Source organism: Schistocerca serialis, chromosome 5 (assembly GCF_023864345.2).
Source record: "Schistocerca serialis cubense isolate TAMUIC-IGC-003099 chromosome 5, iqSchSeri2.2, whole genome shotgun sequence".
NCBI classification, from domain to species: domain Eukaryota; kingdom Metazoa; phylum Arthropoda; class Insecta; order Orthoptera; family Acrididae; genus Schistocerca; species Schistocerca serialis.
Genome location: NC_064642.1, coordinates 122494266 through 122521340, shown reverse-complemented (window position 1 = coordinate 122521340; position 27075 = coordinate 122494266). Strand labels below are relative to the sequence as shown.

The window sequence follows — 27075 nt, the reverse complement described above, 5'->3', positions numbered from 1 at the left end:
TATCAGGCCCCCCCCGCCCCCCCCCCCCCCCGCCCACCCAGCTATGGTCATGTTGGCAAAGTATATAAACAGATATAAAACAAACGATTTTGCGTTAACCTTATACTATGTGTACTTACTTGTTTATACGTTTCAAAGTATATAAATGTCTCTACATACATAACTGTCAAAACATTATTGACCTCTATAATGTGTCTTACATAAGCAGCACACCCTGATGTACCAAGAAAAAGAAGGGAACCAGAGGAAAAATGCCCCTGTAGGAGTACAAAAAGTGAACACGATCCTCTTTAAGAGACTCGAAAAGTGGAGAGGCGGCTCCTTCAAACCTCATTCCGCCTTGCTCACAAAAATTTTGGCATGCATGCATATTTGGGCTTTATTTTTTTCTTTTTTTTTTTTTTTTTTTTTTTTGCTGGTAGAGACTAGCAGAGAGACAGTGACGATGGAAGAGAGTACCAGTGGGAGAGACAGAGGCGACAGTGATGGTGATGAGAGGAAGGGCAGTGAAAGAGAGGTGGATGAAGACAATAGCAATGGGAGCCGAAAAGACAGGGGGAAGTTGAAATGAAAAATACAGATGAGTGAAGACCATGTTGAGGTTTGAGGAGGGGGGGAGGGGTCTGGATCCTACCAGACCGGCAAACATGTATAGGGGAGGGCGCAATTTGGATCGGAATTTTAAGTGTGTTGAAAGAGCGTGACATGTTCGCATGCCAAAATTTTCAGTGAGGAAGGCGGAATGAGGGTTGAGGCAGTTGATTCCCCACTTTTCTTTTAGAATCGTTTAAAGAGAAACATATTCGCCTTTTTCCGTTCGTTCTCTTCTTTTTCGTGCTACAGCTGGGTGTGCTGCTTATATAAAACGAATTTATAGGTCAGTGAAATTTTGACAGTTTATCTATATGCTTCAGCACATTTATATACTTTGACACATATAACAACAAATAAGTACCAGTACGCATAGGGTAAGGTTAACACAAAAGCGTTTGCTTTACATTTTTTCTGGATACATTAACAGTCGAGTCACTTTCTCAAGTGCCGAAATGAGGAGGTATATTTTTAAATAAACTCTATATCGTTTTGGCGTTCTCATGCTGAAAGGAACCCTGTATTAAAACGCATAAAAGCGCAGAGAAACGTTCCGTGAAACTATCCAGGAATGCGGCCGAAGCCTCTCAGCACTCCAAAGTTTTGGTCCAGTTATACTATGTTGACATGCCAATGAGCATTTTTCGTGGTTGAACTTTATGCTAATTTTTGAATTAATTTAATAACATAAACTATACCCTGAAACACAGCTTTCACTAGTTGTAGAAAGGCAAATAACAGTGCATAGTTCCACACGGAAAAAATGCTTACACATATCGATGTGCGAAACTATTCAGCAAACATTTGCGTACGCCCACAAGACCAAAATTTTGTTTCGATACCTCGAACTTATGGTAGTCTTAAGTTACCGGTACCGGTATAAAAAACATAAAAATGATTTCTTGAACGACATTTAGATCAGTTTTTGGAACAAATATGTTTACTCCAGAACACGAAGTTATTCCTGATATCGAGTTAAATATGGCGTTACTGATCGATCGAGAGAACAAGCTGACGCAAGAATTTTCTGCGTTGAGTGATGTAAACTGCTTGCCTCAGCTCCTATGTTGGCATGACTACATTGCGTGAATGACGAAGAGTGATAACCTGATAACTGTACGCGTGTGTGTATCTGTGAATTTGTGTACATACAAAAAAATGAGTGACAACGTGGTCGGAGAATCCGAGCTCCAAAACAGTGAAAAGGCATGAAATAAGGCAACGTTATTGTAATATCCGAAAACTATAGACTATACGATGTCAGCTGTAATTAGACACAGTAAATCCATAGCACGTGTACTGTTCAGGAATTTTGCAGCGGTTGGTAGGCCATGCTTTGTTGGCCCGCTAGCAGATATTTAGCACTCTTTCGAATACCCTATAACACAGCTTGCATATGTGATGTGAATGTTTCCTGCATCTTGTACTTCATATAATTTTAATGTGTAAAGGTTGAGTGCTGTTTCGCGCTTTCGTGACAGGGCTATGTTACATACGTTAACGTGTTGTCTTCGTCGTGCTGCATTTAACTTGTGTATAGCCATTGAATTTTCGTTTCTTACGTTAGATCAGCGTTGTTAGGAGTAACCTAAAATCGTTCTGCGTAGGGCGAATAGTTCCAAAAGAGGTTAATATGTGTACGCCTCACTGCTCTGCAAATGTTCCGTTCCTTTGTAATGGTGCCTTATTAGTTATTTCTGTTGTAATGTGAGTGTTGATGTCCATCGGCATCATTTATTATCTATCGTAGCCCATTTCATGTTATTCATCTAGTACGTTAGTTCATTGCTTTGTTTCGTTTTCGTCGTCATTCCCCGAATCTGACATTTCAAACGAAACTAGAGCTTTTCGATATTCAGAAAGACGTTCAAGAATTTCCACAAAACATGTTAGTTATGTTACGCTATTCTTAACTTTACATCCCCCCAGTAGCTTAATGTTCATTATTCTGACGTTTTACCCTGAGGCACAATACACATACATTTTTATACAGTGCTTCCTGGCCTTGCATTCATGGGTTGTAGCAGGTTCTGTCAACAAATTAAAAAGCGCTGACATTTTAGGCAGTCACTTGTATTTTTGTATAGGCTAGTATTCATTTGCTGTTATGCTCTTGCAGAATATTATTTAGTACTAACATCAAATGGTAACTGTAATGTTGTATGGATGAATAATAAATAGGCTGACAGTTCATTGTAGTACTATTACTACTTGTATTACATACATGTTTTATAAACTTTGGATATTGCATATTCCTTTCTAAATGCTTTAGTAAAAACTATGAAATATTCAGTCTATGAAATGTTTAATTTCTGAAGTGTCTATGAAACCTAAAGTTACATGATTGGGTGTATGGGGGATAGGCTACATGCCATGACTTGTAAATTTTTCAGAATACATATTTGTTTTGAGATGGATCTTCTCAAAAGTGATTATGTGAACTAGCATAATTAGTTTGCAACATGATTATAAAAAGTAGGGACAAAGCTACATGATTAGCTGCTTCTATTTAGTAGGTTTTTCATGCTCGTGGCTTGTAAAGAAATAAATATTGGCTCAAAAACTTTAAAATAATTTTTACATCTTATAAAATTTCTTTTGAGGAAGAAACATTTACAGTGAAGGTCTGTCCCTGTAACTCAAAGATTTGTACTGTATGGGAATGGAAGGACCACACACTGGATAGCAGAAGGAAGAACAGGTCAGAATATTGGTAAAGATACTTTCGTACATTCAAAACTGAATAGAAATACAGCAAGGAAAATCATAGTAATGAACAGAAACTGTAAAAACAATTGGGGGGGGGGGGGGGGGAAGACATATTCTGATGAGTAAGTTAACAAGTAGAAATAAAGATAAGGTGACTTACTGAACGAAAGTGCTGGCAGGTCGATAGACACACAAACATACACGCAAAATTCTAGCTTTCGCAACCAACGGTTGCCTCATCAGGAAAGAGGGAAAGATGAAAGGATGTGGGTTTTAAGGGAGAGGGTAAGGACCAATAATCAGACTCAACAGAGGATGACAAACCAAGAGGAACAACAAGATCTTGTTGTGAAACTCAATTTCCAGCAAGATTACTTAAAGTCCTGAACTGAAAATGCTACTGAGAAGGCAGTCATGCGGGAACATGACAAAGTACTATCAGTAGATGTATGTGTTTGTAAAGTGTGTGCCATAATAATGTTGGCATAATAGCATTGTTATTCCTTGGAATTTATCAAAAATAGAAAGTTGTTACTTAATGGTTATTATAAATCACATTTTAGTGTATGCACGATAAGAAAATAAATGGAAAAATCTAAATTAAACTGAGTTCTTAATGAATGTAGATTGCAACAGGTCGTTTATGACTTATACAGAAATCATACTGCACATATAACAGTTGAAAGACTTGAAAGGAAAGCAGTAATTGAGAAGAGAGCAAGACAAAGTTGAAGCACACCCTTGATGATGGTCAATCAGTGCAATGAGCAAGCAGTAAAGGAAACCATGCATAAACTAAGGAAGAACTTAAGTTCAGATAAAATGAATAAAGATCTTGAGGTTTGCCGATGACACTGTAATTCTGTCAGAGACAACAAAAACTTGGAAGACCAGATGATAGGAGTAGACTGTGTCAAAAGAGGAGGGTCAACGGAAGTGTCTGATTCCACCTGTCTGCCGCGGAGTTTTGAATTGGTTGTGTTTGTAGATGTCGTCTTGTTGTGATTGATGGCATCGTGTGTGTGTGTGTGTGTGTGTGTGTGTGTTTTGGGGATGGCCGGCCAAAATTTGGTAAGTAATTGTGTTTTTGGGTCTATTTTTCTCGAGTTCTAATGTTTCGTGTATTTATTGTGTAGTGAATGTGTTTTAATTTACATAGGGATGTTTGAGTTTTTAATTTCTGAGGTGCTGTGGTTTAGGTTTTGTTTTTCGTGGTTGTAGGTGTTGGTTTTTTTTGTATCAGTAATAATAATTGACCTATATACGTCAAGGGAAATTACCGATTCCAATTTTCATATTTTTATATGTAGGTATAGGTGTTTTGGTACTGTCAAGTGTGGTCAAGAGAAATGTCTGACTGCAATTTCCATAGTTTTTGGCTGTAGGCGTTGATGTTTCGGTATTGTCAGTGGCCGTTGACCTATATAAGTCAAGAGAAGTGTCCGATTCCTGTTGATTTTGTAATTATTTATACGTATTTTCGTGTTTATTGCCATGTGTCTGTAGTGACATAGGTGCCATATTGGAGATGCTTAGAATAGCCTATCCCGCCATACTGATGTAGGGGTCAAAGCAGACAGGTGGAATCCGACACTTAGGTATTTCCAGAGAGGTTATAAGATGAGCATCAACAACAGCAAATCAAAAGCAACAGAATGTAGCAGTCGAATTAAATTGGACAATGCTGAGGGAATTACATTATATTTATCTTATTAGGACACCAAAACAAGTGATGATGCCCAAAGCAGAGCAAGTGTAAAATGCAGACAGGCCACAGCGTGGGAAGCACTTCTGAAAAAGAGGCTTTTGTTAAAATTGGATATAAATTTAAATCTTGGGAAGTTTTTTTTTTTTTTTGAAAGTTTCTTAGCTTAGACAATTAGCATTTCAGCCCAAAAATTATAGAAGCTTTGGAAATTTTATGCTACAGAAGAATACTGAGGACTGATGACAATGTGTAACGAATAAGACGGTACTGTATCAACTGGGGGAGAAAAAAAAACTTATGGCACTATTTGACTACAACAAGGGATCAATTAACAGGACACATTCAGAGGCATCAACAAATTGTCAGTTTGGTACTGAAGGGAGTGTGAGGTGTAACAATAGCAGAGCAAGACCGAGGGATGAAAACATTTAACAGGTTCAAATGGTTCTTTGGAGATGTAGAGGCTTGGACAAGATAGACAAGCAAGTACAGCTGTGTTATTTAAGTCTTCAGATGGAAGACCACAATACTTGTACATAGGAATGCATTTGTAAATGTGCAGCACACAGCCATATTCCAAATACAAATGAAGCTTTCTACTTGTTAATATAATAGAGGGAAACATTCCACGTGGGAAAAATTACATATAAAAATAAAGATGAGGTGACTTACCGAACGAAAGCGCTGGCAGGTCGATAGACACACAAACAAACACAAACATACACACAAAATTCTAGCTTTCGCAACCAACGGTTGCCTCATCAGGAAAGAGGGAAGGAGAGGGAAAGACGAAAGGATGTGGGTTTTAAGGGAGAGGGTAAGGAGTCATTCCAATCCCGGGTGCGGAAAGACTTACCTTAGGGGGAAAAAAGGACAGGTATACACTCGCGCGCGCGCCCACACACACACACACACACACACACACACACACACACACACACACACACTCTCTCTCTCTCTCTCTCTCTCTCTCTCTATATATATATATATATATATATATAGAGAGAGAGAGAGAGAGATACACACACACACACACACACACGATAGAGAGAAGCATTCCACGTGGGAAAAATATATCTAAAAACACAGATGATGTGACTTACCGAACAAAAGTGCTGGCAGGTCGATAGACACACAAACACACACATGAAATTCAAGCCCTCAAGTGTGTGTCTGTGTTTCTTTGTGTGTCTATCGACCTGCCAGCACTTTAGTGGATATATATGTATATATATATAGACACACACACACACACACACACACACACAGATGTGACACCATACGAAAGCGCTGGCAGGTCGATAGAAACACACACAGACAGACACATCCATACACACAAAATTCTAGCTTTCTCAACCAATGGTTGCTTCATCAGGAAAGAGGGGAGGAGAGGGAAAGACGAAAGGATGCGGGTTTTAAGGGAGAGGGTAAGGAGTCATTCCAATCCCGGGAGCGGAAAGACTTACCTTAGGGGGAAAAAAGGACAGGTATACACTCGTGCGCGCGCGCGCACACACACACACACACACACACACACACACACACACACACACACACACCCGTACGTACACAGACACAAGCAGACATTTGTAAAGGCAAAGAGATTGGGCAGAGATGTCAGTCGAGGCAGGCGGAAGTAAAGAGGCAAAGATGTTGTTGAAAGACAGGTGAGGTATGAGCGGCGGCAACTTGAAATTAGTGGAGGTTGAGGCCTGGCGCATAACGAGAAGAGAGGATATACTGAAGGGCAATTTCCCATCTCCGGAGTTCTGACAGGTTGGTGTTAGTGGGAAGTATCCAGATAACCCGGACGGTGTAACACTGTGCCAAGATGTGCTGGCCGTGCACCAAGGCATGTTTAGCCACAGGGTGATCCTCATTACCAACAAACACTGTCTGCCTGTGTCCATTCATGCAAATGGACAGTTTGTTGCTGGTCATTCCCACATAGAAATCTTCACAGTGTAGGCAGGTCAGCTGGTAAATCACGTGGGTGCTTTCACACGTGGCTCTGCCTTTGATCGTGTACACCTTCCGGGTTACAGGACTGGAGTAGGTGGTGGTGGGAGGGTGCATTGGACAGGTTTTACACCGGGGGCGGTTACAAGGGTAGGAGCCAGAGGGCAAGGAAGGTGGTTTGGGGATTTCATAGGGATGAACTAAGAGGTTACGAAGGTTAGGTGGACGGCGGAAAGACACTCTTGGTGGAGTGGGGAGGATTTCATGAAGGATGGATCTCATTTCAGGGCAGGATTTGAGGAAGTCGTATCCCTGCTGGAAAGCCACATCAGAGTCTGATCCAGTCCCGGAAAGTATCCTGTCACAAGTGGGGCACTTTTGTGGTTCTTCTGTGGGAGGTTCTGGGTTTTAGGGGATGAGGAAGTGGCTCTGGTTATTTGCTTCTGTACCAGGTCGGGAGGGTAGTTGCGGGATGTGAAAGCTGTTTTCAGGTTGTTGGTGTAATGGTTCAGGGATTCCGGACTGGAGCAGATTCGTTTGCCACGAAGACCTAGGCTGTATGGAAGGGACCGTTCGATGTGGAATGGGTGGCAGCTGTCATAATGGAGGTACTGTTGCTTGTTGGTGGGTTTGATGTGGACGGACGTGTGAAGCTGGCCATTGGACAGATGGAGGTCAATGTCAAGGAAAGTGGCATGGGATTTGGAGAAGGACCAGGTGAATCTGATGGAATCAAAGGAGTTGAGGTTGGAGAGGAAATTCTGGAGTTCTTCACTGTGAGTCCAGATCATGAAGATGTCATCAATAAATCTGTACCAAACTTTGGATTGGCAGGCCTGGGTAACCAAGAAGGCTTCCTCTAAGCGACCCATGAATAGGTTGGCATACGAGGGGGCCATCCTGGTACCCATCGCTGTTCCCTTTAATTGTTGGTATGTCTGGCTTTCAAAAGTGAAGAAGTTGTGTGTCAGTATGAAACTGGCTAAGGTAATGAGGAAAGAGGTTTTAGGTAGGGTGGCAGGTGATCGGCGTGAAAGAAAGTGCTCCATCGCAGCGAGGCCCTGGACGTGTGGAATATTTGTGTATAAGGAATTGGCATCAATGGTTACAAGGATGGTTTCTTGGGGTAATAGATTGGGTAAGGATTCCTGGCATTCGAGAAAGTGGTTGGTGTCTTTGATGAAGGATGGGAGACTGCATGTAATGGGTTGAAGGTGTTGATCTATGTAGGCAGAGATACGTTCTGTGGGGGCTTGGTAACCAGCTACTATGGGGCGGCCGTGATGATTGGGTTTGTGAATTTTAGGAAGAAGGTAGGGGTGCGGGGTGTCGGTGGGGTCAGGAGGTTGATGGAGTCAGGGGAAAGGTTTTGTATGGGGCCTAAGATTCTGAGGATTCCTTGAAGCTCCGCCTGAACATCAGGAATGGGATGACCTTGGCAAACTTTGTATGTGGCGTTGTCTGAAAGCTGACGCAGTCCCTAAGCCACATACTCCCGATGATCAAGTACCACGGCCGTGGAACCCTTGTCCGCCGGAAGAATGACGATGGATCGGTCAGCCTTCAGATCACGAATAGCTTGGGCTTCAGCAGTGGTGATGTTGGGAGTAGGATTAAGGTTTTTTAAGAAGGATTGAGAAGCAAGGCTGGAAGTCAGAAATTCCTGGAAGGTTTGGAGAGGGTGATTTTGAGGAAGAGGAGGTGGGTCCCGCTGTGACGGAGGACGGAACTGTTCCATCAGATTCACCTGGTCCTACTCCAAATCCCATGCCACTTTCCTTGACATTGACCTCCATCTGTCCAATGGCCAGCTTCACACGTCCGTCCACATCAAACCCACCAACAAGCAACAGTACCTCCATTATGACAGCTGCCACCCATTCCACATCAAACGGTCCCTTCCCTACAGCCTAGGTCTTCGTGGCAAACGAATCTGCTCCAGTCCGGAATCCCTGAAAACAGCTTTCACATCCCGCAACTACCCTCCCGACCTGGTACAGAAGCAAATAACCAGAGCCACTTCCTCATCCCCTAAAACCCAGAACCTCCCACAGAAGAACCACAAAAGTGCCCCACTTGTGACAGGATACTTTCCGGGACTGGATCAGACTCTGATGTGGCTTTCCAGCAGGGATACGACTTCCTCAAATCCTGCCCTGAAATGAGATCCATCCTTCATGAAATCCTCCCCACTCCACCAAGAGTGTCTTTCTGCCGTCCACCTAACCTTCGTAACCTCTTAGTTCATCCCTATGAAATCCCCAAACCACCTTCCTTACCCTCTGGCTCCTACCCTTGTAACCGCCCCCGGTGTAAAACCTGTCCCATGCACCCTCCCACCACCACCTACTCCAGTCCTGTAACCCGGAAGGTGTACACGATCAAAGGCAGAGCCACGTGTGAAAGCACCCACGTGATTTACCAACTGACCTGCCTACACTGTGAAGATTTCTATGTGGGAATGACCAGCAACAAACTGTCCATTTGCATGAATGGACACAGGCAGACAGTGTTTGTTGGTAATGAGGATCACCCTGTGGCTAAACATGCCTTGGTGCACGGCCAGCACATCTTGGCACAGTGTTACACCGTCCGGGTTATCTGGATACTTCCCACTAACACCAACCTGTCAGAACTCCGGAGATGGGAAATTGCCCTTCAGTATATCCTCTCTTCTCGTTATGCGCCAGGCCTCAACCTCCACTAATTTCAAGTTGCCGCCGCTCATACCTCACCTGTCTTTCAACAACATCTTTGCCTCTTTACTTCCGCCTGCCTCGACTGACATCTCTGCCCAATCTCTTTGCCTTTACAAATGTCTGCTTGTGTCTGTGTACGTACGGGTGTGTGTGTGTGTGTGTGTGTGTGTGTGTGTGTGTGTGTGTGTGCGCGCGCGCGCACGAGTGTATACCTGTCCTTTTTTCCCCCTAAGGTAAGTCTTTCCGCTCCCGGGATTGGAATGACTCCTTACCCTCTCCCTTAAAACCCGCATCCTTTCGTCTTTCCCTCTCCTCCCCTCTTTCCTGATGAAGCAACCATTGGTTGCGAAAGCTAGAATTTTGTGTGTGTGTATGTGTCTGTCTGTGTTTCTATCGACCTGCCAGCGCTTTCGTATTGTAAGTCACATCATCTTTTTTTTAAATATATTTTTCCCGCGTGGAATGTTTCCCTATTAGGGGATCTAAAAAGAACAAATATCTTATGTGTAATAAGAAGACCTTTTATTCATTGTCAGAAGAGTAATCGTGGGACACTGGCAATAACCAAGTATTTGCTGGTATACCATACCTTGGTTTTTCAAATGTGCTTACATTTATTAAATTGTATTTGGCAGTTATTGTATGTTGTCATATAGATATGAACTTGGTACATATTGGGGGTAGTATTGACAGTTACTGAATTACAGAGGTATCAAACAGAAACTACTACAATTACAGTATTACATTTTGTTGTTGTATTTTTTTCTCTTTATACAGTACAATACTATTAGAATTTGAATGAAGTGGGGGAGTAGTACAGTAAATCCCAGTCATTTGCTAATCTACTCATGAGGGGGAGGGGGGGGGGGGACATTTATTTGAGATAAGGTGTGTGTGTGTGTGTGTGTGTGTGTGTGTGTGTGTGAGAATCAATGTTGCCATCGGAAGAGGATTTTCTTCCATTTTTGTGAATGAAAACTTGTTAGCAGTGATTGGAGGCTTAAAAGTGTTATTGCATGCCGCAGTGCTTCATCACTTTAATATTTCACTCCATTTGCTGTTTCAAATCTGTTGCGGAACCAGCCACTCCCATCACTTAGCATTAGAAATTAGTGTTGCATCTTTCAGCACAACAAGTGTTGTAAGATAAATTCACAGTGTTGATTTATGTGTAATGTGACACGAATTTATATGACCTGCCGAAAGTTTCATTTTGTTGGAAATCATCAAGCTCTCATCTCCCCTCCTCCCCCATGTCCAGCCTGAATCTGTGCAGACAATCCACAAAGCTCATATCTTGTGGATGAGGTGTAGTGGCTTTAAGTATGAGTGTATCGTGAATTTGGTTTGATGAACCTTATGTCAGCACTCGAGTATGAATTGCTGAATACTTGTGTAGATTTACTTATTCACATCTGTTTCTTTAAGAGATGAAATATTGATTCACCAGATACACACATGAATGGGCTCTTTTTCTTGCACACATTTAGTTAGTGTTGACTGTTAACTGAGCCCCATTAGCAAGTTTGTAAGTGGCAAGAGAGGGTAGGTCTAACTATAGTCATTAATGGTTCCATTGCTTTCCTTTGGTGCCAAACACATTTAAAATTTGTATAATCCCTTCTTTTTATTCATCTTTTGTAGCCAGTCATTGCCCACGTCAGGCACAATTATCTCAGAAGTCCACTTGTTACTTTCATTTCAAACTTAAGGTTGTCATGTAGTTCCCTTCCCATATTACGTAATTTCTAGGCAGCTTAATTTGTACTTAATGCCTGTGAGTACTCATGATTGAAAAGATAATTTTATTACTATAGTAGCTGTATACAAACATTTCTCAATCTAGTAGGTTTTGGGCAGCTAGAAAGGGGTCCTGCACAAAGATAGTGTGGCATATCTGTGAACCAAAAACTTAGTTGAAGGTACTGTAATGGTTAATACTATCTGCCTTCCCTGTATCAGTATCAGGGGATCTTTGAACACATTTTATATGTATGTTCTATGTCTTAGGCATTTATCTTTCTTTTATGTCTACACGTATTGTCGTGGTTTGAGATATGTTTGCTTAGTACAGTGTTCTAAAGTTGCCACAGAAATGTTCATTGTAAATGAATGTGTATACACGCATCTTTATGTTGGAATGGTGTGTGCTCAATTGTCAAATTAAATGTGGAGTACCAGATCTGTTTTTCATAATCTGTTCATTGTTTCCTGCATCATGCTTTATAGTGGAGGGTGCTTTAGTTAGCTTTTGGACTGCAAAAATATTTCATTATTCATTCTGACAAAAATTGCTGCTTATTGTTCTTAAGTCTTTTTAGGAATAGGTTATAAGTTTCTCACTGGAAATTGTAAAACAACAAAAAAGTGCTGTTTCTGAAAAGCCATGTTATTTCTTGAAATCATTAGTTTCCTACTGGGCCATTTTATGTTTTGAAAGACACGACGTGTAGAAAAGCAGTGTCACCTCCCATAACTGTGAAAAACAACAGATGTAACTGAAAGCTGGGAAAAGAATTGAGTAAGTTTCTCTGTCTCTCCAGAGATAGATAATACTGAATGCAAATCTCATGGAAACTTCAGAAAGATGCAAGTTGCATGCAGGCGCAATACATTGCTAGAGATACTGAAGGAAAGGAGTTGGACTCAGAAATGAAAAAGTCATGGGTAGCTCTGGGGTGTCACAGGAAGCTTCTGTGTCACAACATGCAGATGTCACAATAAATGGAACCACTTCATCTAGTATATGATGATACGTGAAAACAAGAAAGGAAGAGAAAAAATTAATAAAACTACACCATGAGAAATAATTTTAAAAACATTCTAGAAATATGAGGAAGACACAAAAGTACTACAGAAGCCAAGAAATTCAGAAATTCCAGTGTCCAAAACAAAACAAAAAGAAATGACAAATACTCTGAAGCAGTACATAGTTGGAATTCATGGCTGGAAAGTGAAGAGAAAAGTTGAAAGGCAGGCTCATAATGAGTTATTGTAAGTTCTTACATAATGAATGATGACACAGAAAATTCTTATACGTATATGGCAAACAACATAAGCTTTCAGTAATGAATTTTATTCCTTAGTTAGATATTTTTTAAACTTGGTAGTAAGATTCCCCGGTCTATTTGAATACTGTTGTGTGTTTTCTTGAGATTTTTGCAGATAGCAGTATATTTGTTGGTACTGTTCTCTCTTCTGACATTTATTAATTCATTGTCTTTTTTGTTTTATACACAATGGACACAATACTAACTTTTAAAATAGGCCTTGTCTTGTTTTACCATTATTTGAAAAGGCATATTGTTTTAGAATTGTCAATGCCTGTATGCTGATTTATGGCACTCTGTAAATGACTAACAACAATCTTATAAGTACTGGAGGATGTGTTATTTTCATGAATCTCTGCCACACACACACACACACACACACACACACACACACACACACACACACTTTTGGAACCATCGAATGAGGTGGCACAATTGGAAATAATGCTAAATTTATATGTATGAATTTGTCTATTCTTATCCACCTGAGATCAACAACAGGAAGCTTTAGTCTTACTTGACATTCAGAAATGCATCTTTTGCAGCTTGAGGAATATTACAAAAAAAGAGTTGTGTGTGGTAGTCAGAAGCTTAAGTGTTGTTGTAGTCTTCAATCCAGAGACAGGTTTGATGCAATCATCCACTCTAGTCTATACTGTAGCAGTCTCTTTATCCATGTGTGACTGGTCCAACCTACTTCCATTAGCGCTACTTACTATAGTTAAGCACTGGTCTCCCTCTACAGTTTTTATACCTGTCATTCCTTCCTCCTCATCTGCACAACCCCCCCCCCCCTCCCTCTCCCACCTCCAATTCCGCTACCTAACTGATGATCTCTTGAGGCCTCAGAATGTGTCACATTGACTGATCCCTTCTTTCAGTCAAGTTGTGGCATAAATTTATTTTTTCCTGAATTTGATTTAGTAGCTTGTCGTTGATTATCCTATCTGTGGAGCTTTCCACATCATAAAGCACTCATTAATGAAATTTCCAACTTGGAATAAATGCAAATTAATGTTCTAAATGTTTGTATGTATTTATTTACTCTAATCATATTAGGCCATCAGGCCCCCTCAAGCATCAGACCAAAGTACTCATAAAGGATTTCTGTTCTTACATGAATGAGGCATATTGCAAAAACAGTGATGAATGTTTGGAAATTTGCCAAAGTAAACTTGGGAAGTCAGATATCTAGCATTGAACCATTTAGTGTGTTGGCACTGTGACATGTCAGACATTTTGTGAACATGGCAATGAGCGTGTACCTTTCATGAAATATTAACACAACATGGAGCACTGACAGATATGTCTGGTCCCTGATTCTGAATTCCTGTGTAACAGTTAATTTTAAATGAGTCCAGTTATTGTTTGTGTGAGCACAGAAATGACGTGTACATTGGTAAAACTGTCTTTTTTGGTCATCAGTGGTCTGATTTCTAAGCTATAATTTATTCTTCAGTAGATTAAACAAAATCATGGTTACTGTCTTGTTTTGGTATAGTTTTTGTGACACGCTGTAGGCTGAACTGCAGGTATGATGATCAAATCACCTACTGGTATCAAATCAGTCTTAGCTCTTAATATTTAACGACATTTTCACAGCAGTCACAATTGTAAAGAAACTGCAAATGTGGAAGGTTTGCACTTCCTTCAGCATATCTTAGCACTATAGTGCAGCAGGTAGCATCCTATCAAGTTGGAAATGACCACATCTTAAACAGTAAAAGAGTAACTACCTCAACTGAGCAAGTACAACACACATTAACTGCCCCCCTAAGAATATCTTGCTACTCCTAACCAGTGAATTCACTATATTGTGTGTCTTATTTTAATGCACAGAAATAGTATGCCAATTATTCGTGCAAGCATATTTCTGCCTGTCTTCATTTGTTATCTTAATCCAATCTTATTATTGAAAAGAACTGTCACATTGGTTTAAAAAAATTAAAAATTCCTGCCAACTATATGTTATGTTTTTTGTGTAGTAGTAGTAGTAGTAGTAGTAGTAGTAGTAGGTATTCTGCCTTAAGGCAGGTCTTATCATGGGTTAAGCCTCTTCCACTTCTGTCTGTCCGTAGCCAGTCTTTTCATTTCTGAATATTTGCTTCCTTGGATATTGTGCAGCATTTGATATCTTCTTTTTCCTCTTCTCCTTTTTCTCCTCACCATTCCTTCTATTCCTTCCTTCAATAAACAGTCCCTCCGCAAACAATGTCCAATCCAGTCCCGTTTTGTCTTTCTAATGACATTCAGCATGTTTCTTTCTTCTCCATCTCTTCTTAATACTCCTTCGTTCCTTTCTCGGTCTTCCCATTTCACTTTTTCCATTCCCCTCCATATCCACATCTCTAATGCCTCCAATCTTCTTTCATCTTTCTTCCTCAATTTCCAGGTCTCCACACCATACAGTGCAATGTTTCAGATGTAACGGGCATTTATACATTCGTATTCTGGTACAAATCAATTTTTTTCCTTATCTTTTGGTTTTGAATATTACAGTTGTTCTAAGACATGCAAGAATTGACACATTCAAACATACTTAAGTCACAAAGACATTTTTATAGCCGTCTTTTAGACAAGGGAATCTCCAGCCTTTTAGATTATCTGGGCCATATTAGAAGATGATTGTTTTTGATTTTTGAGCTGCACACAATAGACTTAACAGTTGTTTGGGGGGGGGGGGGGGGGGTCACGATGTACCAGTGAGGGAATAGCATTGTGTGGCCGTAGTTTTGTATTGAAAATATTCAGTTTATGATAATTTGACATAAACAGCCGCCCCCCTCCACTAATCACGTGATACAGTGACACATACTCACTTCTTGAGCCAATTTGATAATTGCTTTGGGCTGCATGTTGCCCACTGGTTTGGACACCCCTGTTCCAGACTCTGCAGTAAAGCTAGTGGACATCTGTTGAGCTCGTGAAGCTAAGAATGCATCCAGTATCAGGAACATATGAAGCACGACCGTAGATGCCATTATGATTACAAGCTTCTTTAGGAACGCTGAGGTGCCTTTGCAAAGTACTTATTTTTATCCCATTTATCTGAATAAATGTCACTTTTGCAGTTGAGTGATCAACATGATGAATTAAATGATTAATGGAAAATCTCATATAAAGATACGAAAAAAATTCTAACAAAGAGATAGAGGGGCTGGCCAGTACTTACCTCAGCTCAGTACAGCCGATAGATACACAAAACAGAACAGAAAATTTACGTATCCTAGCTTTTGGAACTTTGTTCCTTTGTCAGGGGAGAGAGAGGGGAAGAAAGGAAAGTGGATTCAGTTACTCACAACCCAGGTTATGAAGCAACAGCAGCAAGCTTTACCATTCCCCTGTTACTTCATAACCTGGGTTGTGAGTAACTGAATCCACTTTCCCTTCTTCCCCTTTTTTCCCCCCACTCTCCTCCCTGATGAATGAAAGAAGTTCTCCAAAGCTAGGATACGTAAATTTTCTGTTCTGTTTTGTGTATCTGTCGGCTGTACTGAGCTGAGGTAAGTACTGGCCAACCCCTCTCTCTCTTTACAACATGACGAATTATCACATATAGGTACAGGATTTACTCTTTAAAACTACCAAGGTTTTCTTTGGTGGATGTAATGGAACAACGTCTGAGCTTCATGAGAACAGTCGAAAAGTAAAACGAGTGGCTTCAGTTATGCAAATTAATGTTGCTGACGTGGAGATACGTGTGCTGATTGTAAATTTTGTCATCCATTTATACCTAACGCACAGTATGAAAAAGATGGTGACCTGCAGGTCAACTGATGTCCTATTCAGAATGCAGTGCCAAGGTGTCTGTAGTCTGATTTCATTCTGAAACAAAACTCTTTCCTGAATTGCATTGTGTTTATCCGAGAACTTGATTTTATACAATCCGGGTAGCAAGCTTCTATTTCAGCTTTTGAAGGCTGAGCAAACTACACTAACAAAAAACTTCATGAAATTATTAGAAATCCAGGATATTAGTGAGAAGCAATTAAATAATTATTTAATTATTTTATGATGGCATAATTAGCTATATTTTGTGCATACAACAACTTTTTGCAATGTGTAAAGTAAGATAAATCAGAATGTCTTTTTTCCACTGGTCTTGCTATGCTGAACTGTAGTATGCAAAGAACTTCAAATAATGAACTAGGCCTAACACATTTTGTAAGAGCTTTTATGGTTGCTTGCTAGTCATTTACATGAGTACATGCTGCACCTATTTACGACAAAATTAATTTTAAGTTCACATTTTTGATTCATTCATTCTCATCAACACGTTGTAATGTCATATATTCATCCAAGTTTGAGGAAAATCAAAAATAGAAAATATTTCAATTTGTTCTCAAAATTCACCTACTTGTATGTTAGCCATTTCTTCACTAGTGAGACAATCAGTGATTTTTACGGTTGTGTTCTTAGCATCTCACTGTGACAGAGTGCTGATAAATCACAAGTGCTGGATGTTACTTTTATTCCTGATATTATTATATTTTTATGAGTCTCCTTCTGTTTTAAAATCATGAGTCAGCCATAAACTTTATAATGGAGTAAATGTACTGTAAATATTTTCAGTGTTTTTAGTATTCTTATTTGCTTAGAGTCAGGAAGAGGGCTGAAGGTGAACATTTTGGATGCATCTTACTGCACTGCTTCCATATTCTGCATACACTACATCATTTAAAACACTTTTAAGCTGTGTACAAATTATTTTTTGACTGGTGTTCTGGATTAAGCACTAACCTAATCCAAGTTGGCATCATGCACACTGCGTAGCAACTGATACAGAAACCATAGTTTCTTTGTCATATGCTGATGGTAGCCCAATGTGGGTGTTTAGCCATCATATCAGCATACATCACAGAGCACCAAAACACACAAATTCAGTACTATTGGTCTTCTACTAAAATTGACATAAGGCGTTGCTTCTGCCTCATGATTTTAACACATTACAATGTATTTAGATGGTATACTTTTCAAGTTTCCACCCTGACTAAAATAATGTTGACAGTTACTAGCAATGCAGATGATAAGTTGGATGTGGCCAGTGCCAGTTTCGGATACATGGTAATGAGCTAGTCCTGAACACTTGTTGCGTAATATTGTTACTCAGGTAAAGTTTAATCAACAGTATTTTTTCTTTCTGCAGAAGTACACCAAATAACTACTACACAGCTATGCTAACAATCTGTGATGGCTGAATAGTACATAATGCATCATTGCAAAATCTTCAGTGAACAAATTTTGCAACGAAGGATATATATAAGGTTGCAAACTTATTGTCATAGTGCTTGTCCCCTCTCCCCTTTTTAAAAGGTTGCTTGCTTGTATTGCTTCTAAGCGGAATCAGTTTGAAGAAGTTTCCTGTACATCACATGTATTTAAATTCATCATATTTCTCTCCCTGTATTCATAAATGCTCTGTGATTGAAAGAGAACTAACAGTGTACTCTTATTTTTTTGGTGCTTGTTTCAGTGTGGTATTTCTTTCTTACTTTCTTTGTGTGTGTGTGTGTGTGTGTGTGTGTGTGTGTGTGTGTGTGTGTGTGAGTGAGTGAAATTTCTATAAACGCCTTTCTGATTTAGATGAAAATAACAATCAAACAGCTTATTTCTAAACTTTTACTCCTTACAGAAGTTTTGAATCCAGTACACAGATTTTTAGCTAATAATGGCAGACAGATTGCCAAATTTCGGCAACCTCAAAACAAAAGATGGATTGGAAGTGCTGAATTGTTACCTTTCAGATAAAAGTTTTGTGGAAGGGTTTGTGATAAGCCAGTCAGATTTTATCACATTTTCTGCAGTAGAAAGTGAACCACCAGAAAACCTCCCTCATGTCTGTCGCTGGTTCCGACACATTGCCAGTTATGGAAAACATACTCAGATTAATTCAGAGAACAACCCTTCCAATAATGTAAATGAATCTTCAGGGCCAGAACTATCTCCCACAGTATCTAATAATGTGAAGGTGAGCATTCAGTTTGTGGGTTTAATACTGATTATTGTTTCATTAATGTCGACATTCACTTATTATATTTTTCTGGTAACAGTAAAATAAAAGTATAATTTTGTAAGGATGTAGCACATATAAGTGTAAAAATAGTATAAGCTGCATGGCAGCAAATTTGCCTGTCAGTGTAATTAAAAGCTTTATTTCTGCCATTTAGAGTAGTAAACATTTATTTAAAGTTTCAGTGTTTTATATAGTAAGCCCACAATCACATAAAAATTTCCTGTGAAAGTGTATTGCTGGCCTCAATAATACCTCACAAGGAGTTCATATTTTCTTCACTCTTTGGTTGTAAATCTGCAGTGTTGTTACAGTCTGCAAGGAGTTGTAGTTAAATACTCATTCTAGTTCATAATTCCCATTGCTGATCAATTTGAAACTAATAGGCAGTAGTTCCAGTTCATCTTACACTCTCTTCATAGCACACCCCGTTCTTTTGTAATTTATACACATAAGGCAAATATGTTCTTACTCCTTACTGTCACCCTGCTCCTCGATTTTGATTTTGTTACAGTAGTTCTCCTCTCACTGCCAATATGTGGCACTTCATTGTTATCTTGTCAGCCTGTCTTTATAGAGTCATGCCTCAGACAAATTCAGTCTTCTCAGTATATGAAGCAACACTGTGTTCATAACACTTTTACCAGTTCTTTTTTAAATTTGACAGCTATTTATATTGGTATGTTAAATTCTTTGCTTTTTCCTGAAGACACTTTTTGCTTTAATGGTCTGGTTTGTACTTCTGCTTTATGATATCCATTTTCAGTGATCAGCTTTGGGTAGTCTAGCTTCATAATTGTTAATACCCCAGTGAGAGTTCATTATAACTGGTCATTTTTCTATAAGTTCATAAGTACAGAAGAGACAGTACCATACCATTAATTCAACTTCACATGAAAATGTGAGACTATCGTTTGTTTTACAATATTTGAATAAACTGTTTTCACACTTCAAAGTACTTGGAGACGTGTCTCTGCATGGCGAATGAAATTGTTGATTACCGTGAAAAATGCCAAGTTGCACCATGGTTCAGAGTCAACATTAAAGTCTAGGTCCCCCAATAACTGGCTGAGTAAGCCAGTTCAAATGTCAGAGAAGATGAGAGCATACCACCTCACTGAGTGACGTGCTGCAGTGATTAGAAACTGGACTCGCATTCAGGAGGACAATGGTTGAAACCCATGTCTGGCCATCCAGATGTTAAGTTTTCCATGATTTCCCTAAATTACTCCAGGCAAATGCCGGGATGGATCCTTTGAAAGTGCGTGGCCAGTTTCCTTCCACATTCTTGACACAATCCATGCTTGTGCTCTATCTCTAATGACCTCGATGTAGATGGGACGTTAAACGCAATCTTCCTTCCTTCCTTCAGCATACTAACTCCAATAGGACCATGTCTTGTAAAGCACTGTTGTGTTCAAACCTGCATTTGGGTTAAGGACTGCCTTAAAATCTCTCTTCCATGCATAGTTAATGGCATATTCTTAACAGCCAACATGTACAGACTTATTCCATAAGTTAGTATTCTTATTCTTCAACAACTGATGTCATCTTTTTGCTTGTAACACTATGAAGTGAAGTGAAATGAAACAATAAAAGTTCATCTTGTAACATTTTGTTTTATTTACTGACAAGAAGGTAGCTATATAGTTATCTATGGACTTGACCTGCTGCGTATTGTAGAGAATCAGATGAATGCAGCATATTTCTTAAAAAGGCACAAGTGATCAAAACTTCTTTCAGTGTGTTGTAAGTCGCCCTTCTTCAACAATACAGATTTTGTTAAGCACCCATTAGGTACAAATAAATCACAGAAAGCAATAGTTCCAGACTCTTCTGGAAGTACATAAAATGAAACTCCTGGAAGTGAATACTTATATCTCAAGAGAAGCAATACTTCTTAGCCAAGATCGCAATAAAACACACTATTGTGGATAACCAGTTTCGGTAAACTATGTTACCGTCATCAGATGTGTAATAATATTACAAAGGTGCTACAAACTGTTAAACAAATAATTCCAAATTAACCCATAGAGGAATCAATGACAATATACAGTCATACAGGTTATTATAAACATCTTTTACCAGATGCATACAAGATATTTCCATTAAATCTCCAGATGCACAACATATGACTTGAATGATGTGTTGGTACATCAAAAGTAAAATTTTAAAATTACTATGTATACTAATTGCCAAACCTTGCATCCATATAATCACATGTCATGCCTACTAGGGCGCCACAAGACTTGACTGTCAACAGCCAATGAACAAGATGAACTTATAACAAGCACAACAGACATCACTGCAGTGCATAGTTTCTACCATTAAAAGTCAAATACATAATTTAAAACCTACCATTTATGATAAATGCATTATATCATCACAAACTGCTAGTACCTTTGTGACAACACAGCTAAGTAAGTGCCAACATAAATACTAATGAAAATTAAATTTTTTTTAAACAATTATAAAAAGCCCCCCATGAACCATGGACCTTGCCGTTGGTAGGGAGGCTTGCGTGCCTCGACGACACAGATAGCCGTACTGTAGGTGCAACCACAACGGAGGGGTATCTGTTGAGAGGCCAGACAAACGTGTGGTTCCTGAAGAGGGGCAGCAGCCTTTTCAGTAGTTTCAGGGGCAATAGTCTGGATGATTGACTGATCTGGCCTTGTAACACTAACCAAAACGGCCTTGCTGTGCTAGTACTGTAAACGGCTGAAAGCAAGGGGAAACTAAAGCCGTAATTTTTCCCAAGGGTATACAGCTTTACTGTATGATTAAATGATGATGGCGTCCTCTTGGGTAAAATATTCCGTAGGTAAAATAGTCCTCCATTCGGATCTCCTGGCAGGGAGTACTCAGGAGGACGTTATCAGGAGACAGAAAACTGGCATTCTACGGATCAGAGTGTGGAATGTCAGATCCCTTAATCGGGCAGGTAGGTTAGAAAATTTAAAAAGGGAAATGGATAGGTTAAAGTTAGATATAGTGGGAATTAGTGAAGTTTGGTTGTAGGAGGAACAAGACATTTGGTCAGGTGAATATGGGGTTAAAAATACAAAATCAAATAGGGGTAATGCAGGAGTAGGTTTAATAATGAATAAAAAAATAGGAGTGCGGGTTAGCTACTACAAACAGCATAGTGAACGCATTATTGTGGCCAAGATAGACATGAAGCCCGCGCCTACTACAGTAGTACAAGTTTATATGCCAACTAGCTCTACATATGATGAAGAAATCGATGAAATGTATGATGAGATAAAAGAAATTGTTCAGATAGTGAAAGGAGACAAAAATTTAATAGTCATGGGTGACTGGAATTCGACAGTAGGAAAAGGAAGAGAAGGAAACGTAGTAGGTGAATATGGATTGGGGCTAAGAAATGAAAGAGGAAGCCGCCTGGTAGAATTTTGCACAGAGCATAACTTAATCATAGCTAACACTTGGTTCAAGAATAATGAAAGAAGGTTGTATACATGGAAGAACCCTGGAGATACTAGAAGGTTTCAGACAGATTATATAATGGTAAGACAGAGATTTAGGAACGAGGTTTTAAATTGTAAGATATTTCCAGGGGCAGATGTGGACTCTGACCACAATCTATTGGTTATGAACTGTAGATTAAAACTGAAGAAACTGCAAAAAGGTGGGAATTTGAAGAGGTGGGACCTGGATAAACCGAAAGAACTAGTGGTTGTACAGAGTTTCAGGGAGAGTGTAATGGAACAATTGACAGGAATGGGGGAAAGAAATACAGTAGAAGAAGATTGGGTAGCTTTGAGGAATGAAGTAGTGAAGGCAGCAGTAGGTAAAAAGACGAGGGCTAGTAGAAATCCTTGGGTAACAGAATAGATACTGAATTTGATTGATGAAAGGAGAAAATGCAGTAAATGAAACAGGCAAAAAGGAATACAAACGTCTCAAAAATGAGATCAACGGGAAGTACAAAATGGCTAAACAGGGATGGCTAGAGGACAAATGTAAGGATGTAGAGCCTTATCTCACTAGGGGTAAGATAGATACTGCCTACAGGAAAATTAAAGTGACCTTTGGAGAAAAGAGAACCACTTGCATGAATATCAAGAGCTCAAATGGAAACCCAGTTCTAAAAGGGGCGATGTTCTTGAGGACAGTATTATGGAAATGGAAGAGGATGTAGATGAAGATGAAATGGGAGATCGCTACTGAGCGGGCTTACTTCCTGCCACGCCCAGATAAGCTTATCAGTATGACGTCATGGGACTGTATATCTCACTTGTGAGGCAACAGCATTACTGACTGTTCACGAAGCAACAGCATGTTATAGACAGCCATGCCTTATGGGAATTGAAGATAGAGATGCACGTTTTTAGTGAAGAGTTTGACAGAACACTGAAAGACCTGAGTTGAAACAAGGCCCCGGGAGTAGACAACATTCCATTAGAATTACTGACAGCCTTGGGAGAGCCAGTCCCGACAAAACTCTACTGTCTGGTGAGCAAGATGCATGAGACAGGCAAAATTCCTTCAGACTTCAAAAAGAATATAATAATTCCAATCCCAAAGAAAGCAGGTGTTGGCAGATGTGAAAATTACCGAGCTATCAGTTTAATAAGTCGCGTCTGAAAAATACTAACACGTATTCTTTACAGACAAAAGGAAAAACTGATAGAAGCCGACCTCGGGGAAGATCAATTTGGATTCCGTAGAAATGTTGGAACACGTGAGGCAATACTGACCCTACAACTTATCTTAGAAGAAAGATTAAGGAAAGGCAAACCTACGTTTCTAGCATTTGTTGACTTAGAGAAAGCTTTTGACGATGTTGACTGGAATACTCTCTTTCAAATTCTGAGGGTGGCAGGGGTAAAATTCAGGGAGCGAAAGGCTATTTACAATTTGTACAGAAACCAGATGGCAGTTATAAGAGTCGTGGGACATGAAAGGGAATCAGTGGTTGGGAATGGAGTGAGACCGGGTGGTAGCATCTCCCCGATGCTATTCAATCTGTATATTGAGCAAGCAGTAAAGAAAACAAAAGAAATGTTCGGAGTAGGTATTAAAATCCATGGAGAAGAAATAAAAACTTTGAGGTTCGCCGATGACATTGTAATTCTGTCAGAGACAGCAAAGGACTTGGAAGAACAGTTGAAAGCAATGGACAGTGTCTTGAAAGGAGGATATAAGATAAACATCAACAAAAGCAAAACAAGGATAATGGAATGTTGTCGAATTAAGTTGGGTGATGCTGAAGGAATTAGATTAGGAAATGAGACACTTAAAGTAGTAAAGGAGTTTTGCTATTTGGGGAGCAAAATAACTGATGGTGGTCGAAGTAGAGAGGATATAAATTGTAGACTGGCAATGGCAAGGAAAGCGTTTCTGAAGAAGAGAAACTTGTTAACATCGAGTATTGATTTAAGTGTCAGGAAGTCGTTTGAAGCTTTCGAAATTTGGTGCTACAGAAGAATGCTGAAGATTGGATGGGTAGATCACATAACTAATGACGAGGTATTGAATAGAATTGGGGAGAAGAGGAGTTTGTGGCACAACTTGACTAGAAGAAGGGATCGGGTGGTAGGACATGTTCTGAGGCATCAAGGGATCAGCAATTTAGTACTGGAGGGCAGCATGGAGGGTAAAAATCTCAGAGGGAGACCCAGAGATGAATACACTAAGCAGATTCAGAAGGATGTAGGCTGCAATATGTACTGGGAGATGAAGAAGCTTGCACAGGGTAGAGTAGCATGGTGAGCTGCATCAAACCAGTCTCAGGACTGAAAACCACCACAACAACATTATAAAAAGAACGAGACTAAATGCCAAAAAACTTTTAGGAAAAATATTAAAATACAGCAGTGTTCAACCCAAACTCTGGAGCTAGCACAGCTAATCTTAAAATTATACTATTATAGTGCAATACACCATGCTTAGAGCACAGAAAGATTAGGCAATGTGATTGCCTGTATCAAGTCCATAATTGCTTTGTGGCATGCCAACAGAAAGTGGTCAAAAGTTGTTACAACCTGCTTCTTACATTGAGCACATTGGTTTTAAATTACATATTTGACTTTTAATGCTAGAAACTAGGCACTGCGGCGACACCTGTCACACTTGTTGTCAGTTTACTTTATGTATTGGCTGTTGACAGTCAGTCTTGTGGTGCACTAGTAGGCATGTCGTGTGATTATATGGATACAATGTTGTGGTGATTTGTGTACATAGTAATTTTAAACTTTTACTTGTGACGTGCCAACACATCAGTCAAGTCATATGTTGTGCATATGGAGATTTAATGGAAAGATTTTGTATGCATCTGGCACAAAATGAATGTAATAACGTGTATGAAGGTATGTTGTCATTGATTCCTCTATGAGTTAATGTGGCATTATTTGTTTAATAGTTTTTAGCACCTTCGTAATGTTATTACAGATCTAATGATGGTAATGTAGTTAACTGAAATCGTTATCCACGTTAATGTGTTTTATTGCGGTCTTTGCTAAGTAGTTTTTCTTTTCCTAAGAAAGTAAGTACAGATCACCCCTTTCCCTATTAGTAAACTAATGAATACCTATAACTGTATTTATGTTCTGCAAGTTACTGTGAAGTGCGTGGCACAGGGTAACTACCTTTGGACCAGTTACTAGGGCTGCTGCTTGTTTCCTTCTTGTATAGAGTGCTTAAATGCCTCAGTATGTACTGTAATTAGTATAACTAGCATACTCTTGTCCTTCCAATCCCTATGGGAGTGATACATAGGAGATTGTAACATATTCCTAGACTCAATCACTTAAAGTTGCCGTAAAAACTTCTTAGTAGGTGTTCACAAGATAGTTTGCTGCCAGTTCATTTCTTTCATTGCCCTCTTGACACACTCCCATTAGCCGAATGAACATGTGGACCATTTGTGCTCTCCTTCTTTGTATCCATTCAGTATGCACTATCAGTCCTATTCAGTGCGGATCTCCCACACTTGACTATTTTCTAAGATAGGGCACACAAATGTTTGGTACGGAGTCTCATTTGTAGGCAGATTGTATTTCCCTAATATTCTACTAATTAACTGCAGCCTGCCACCTGGTGTACTTATGACAGGCCCGTGTGATCATTCCATTTCATATTCTTATGAACTGTGAATATAGTAGTCTAGAAGTTTGTTGAATAGCTCCCACATTATCCCAGGAGAACATAGTTTTGTATATTTGGCAGTGGAACACTCAAGTACAAATGATGTGCACATGCTGTCAGTTAGTTCACTAACAGCTGTTGGTTGAACACTAAATGAAAACAGTACAGCTTCAGGCAGACAAGCAAGTTCATGTGCTAACCAACATCAGCAGGTATCAGTGAAGTCCCCAAGTCACAATCCAGGAGAGAATCATGTAGCACAGGGCCGTCATCAATACGGACACCAGAGAACTTGGTGTAAACATGAGCTGGTTGTGACTGGTGTCCGCAGCAGCCCTTAAATCTGCTGCAGGTGTTTTGCCACATGACCTGCTGCTGAAGGATGTATCCTCCTGCACTACACCTAATAGCCTTGATGGACGTATGCACAATTATACTGATTGAGTCATCAACATATCTGGCAGGGTTACAAGATTAAGATACAAATGTTAACTAGTATTCAAGATGCAAGCTCTTTAAACATTCTTATATCAGAGGTGGGTGAGTCACAAGCAACTGTGATACAGTTGCAAGTAGTCTTATTTTATTGTTATGCTTTTAATATTTTTTCTGTTGGGTACTACATCATTGTGAAACAGTGTGCTGTAGATCTGAGTGAAGGATGAGCGGGTGTTTTTTTTTTTGGGGGGGGGGGGGGGGCATTTGAAGGTTTTAACATAACATTTATGAGAGTGGCTGATTCCCTCTCCCCCCCCCCCCCCCCACACACACACACACACACTTTTCTAAAAGAGGTTGAAGAGCAACAGTTTTTAGACATTATATCTTTTATTGACAATTATTTTATCTTATGATTATTAATATTGTTTTAACATACTCAGAGAAAAGTATTCAGTTGTTCTAAAATATTCAATGATGCTAAGGAGATAAATGTTGATTGCCCCAGACCCAAACAACAATAACAAAACTTAATTTTTTTATATTGCCTTTGAACATGTTTTATCATTAAAGATTGTGTGACATACATCACACAGTTTGTCAGAAAAATGCCATGTGTGATTTCATTGATATAATATCATGTTACCTCTGCTTCCTGAAAACTATATTGATCAGTTATTTTTGCTCACATTTAGCCTTTCGGGGAAATGTTCTCAACAATCAATAGATGCTACATCAGTTATCTTCCAGAAATATTTTTATGTGTTTGTCAATTCCAAAAAATCCTTCGTAACTTTG

General features: G+C 39.5%; 1 protein-coding gene across 9 annotated transcripts in view; it reads left to right on the top strand.

Annotated features, from left to right (window-relative positions):
- The first annotated feature begins 1647 nt into the window (after positions 1–1647).
- LOC126482300 (threonine--tRNA ligase 1, cytoplasmic) overlaps positions 1648–27075 on the top strand; it is a 206930-nt gene continuing 181502 nt past the window's right edge. For 5 of the 9 annotated variants that reach the window (XM_050106319.1, XM_050106324.1, XM_050106320.1 and 2 more), the window contains exons 1-2: positions 1650–1797; positions 18349–18684. In XM_050106319.1, the coding sequence (XP_049962276.1) occupies positions 18385–18684 (300 nt within the window). In that variant the 5' untranslated portion in view covers positions 1650–1797; positions 18349–18384. Of the gene's footprint in view, positions 1912–18348; positions 18685–27075 lie in introns of all 9 variants that reach the window. The other 4 variants (XM_050106325.1, XM_050106322.1, XM_050106326.1 and 1 more) reach the window with 4 other exon arrangements.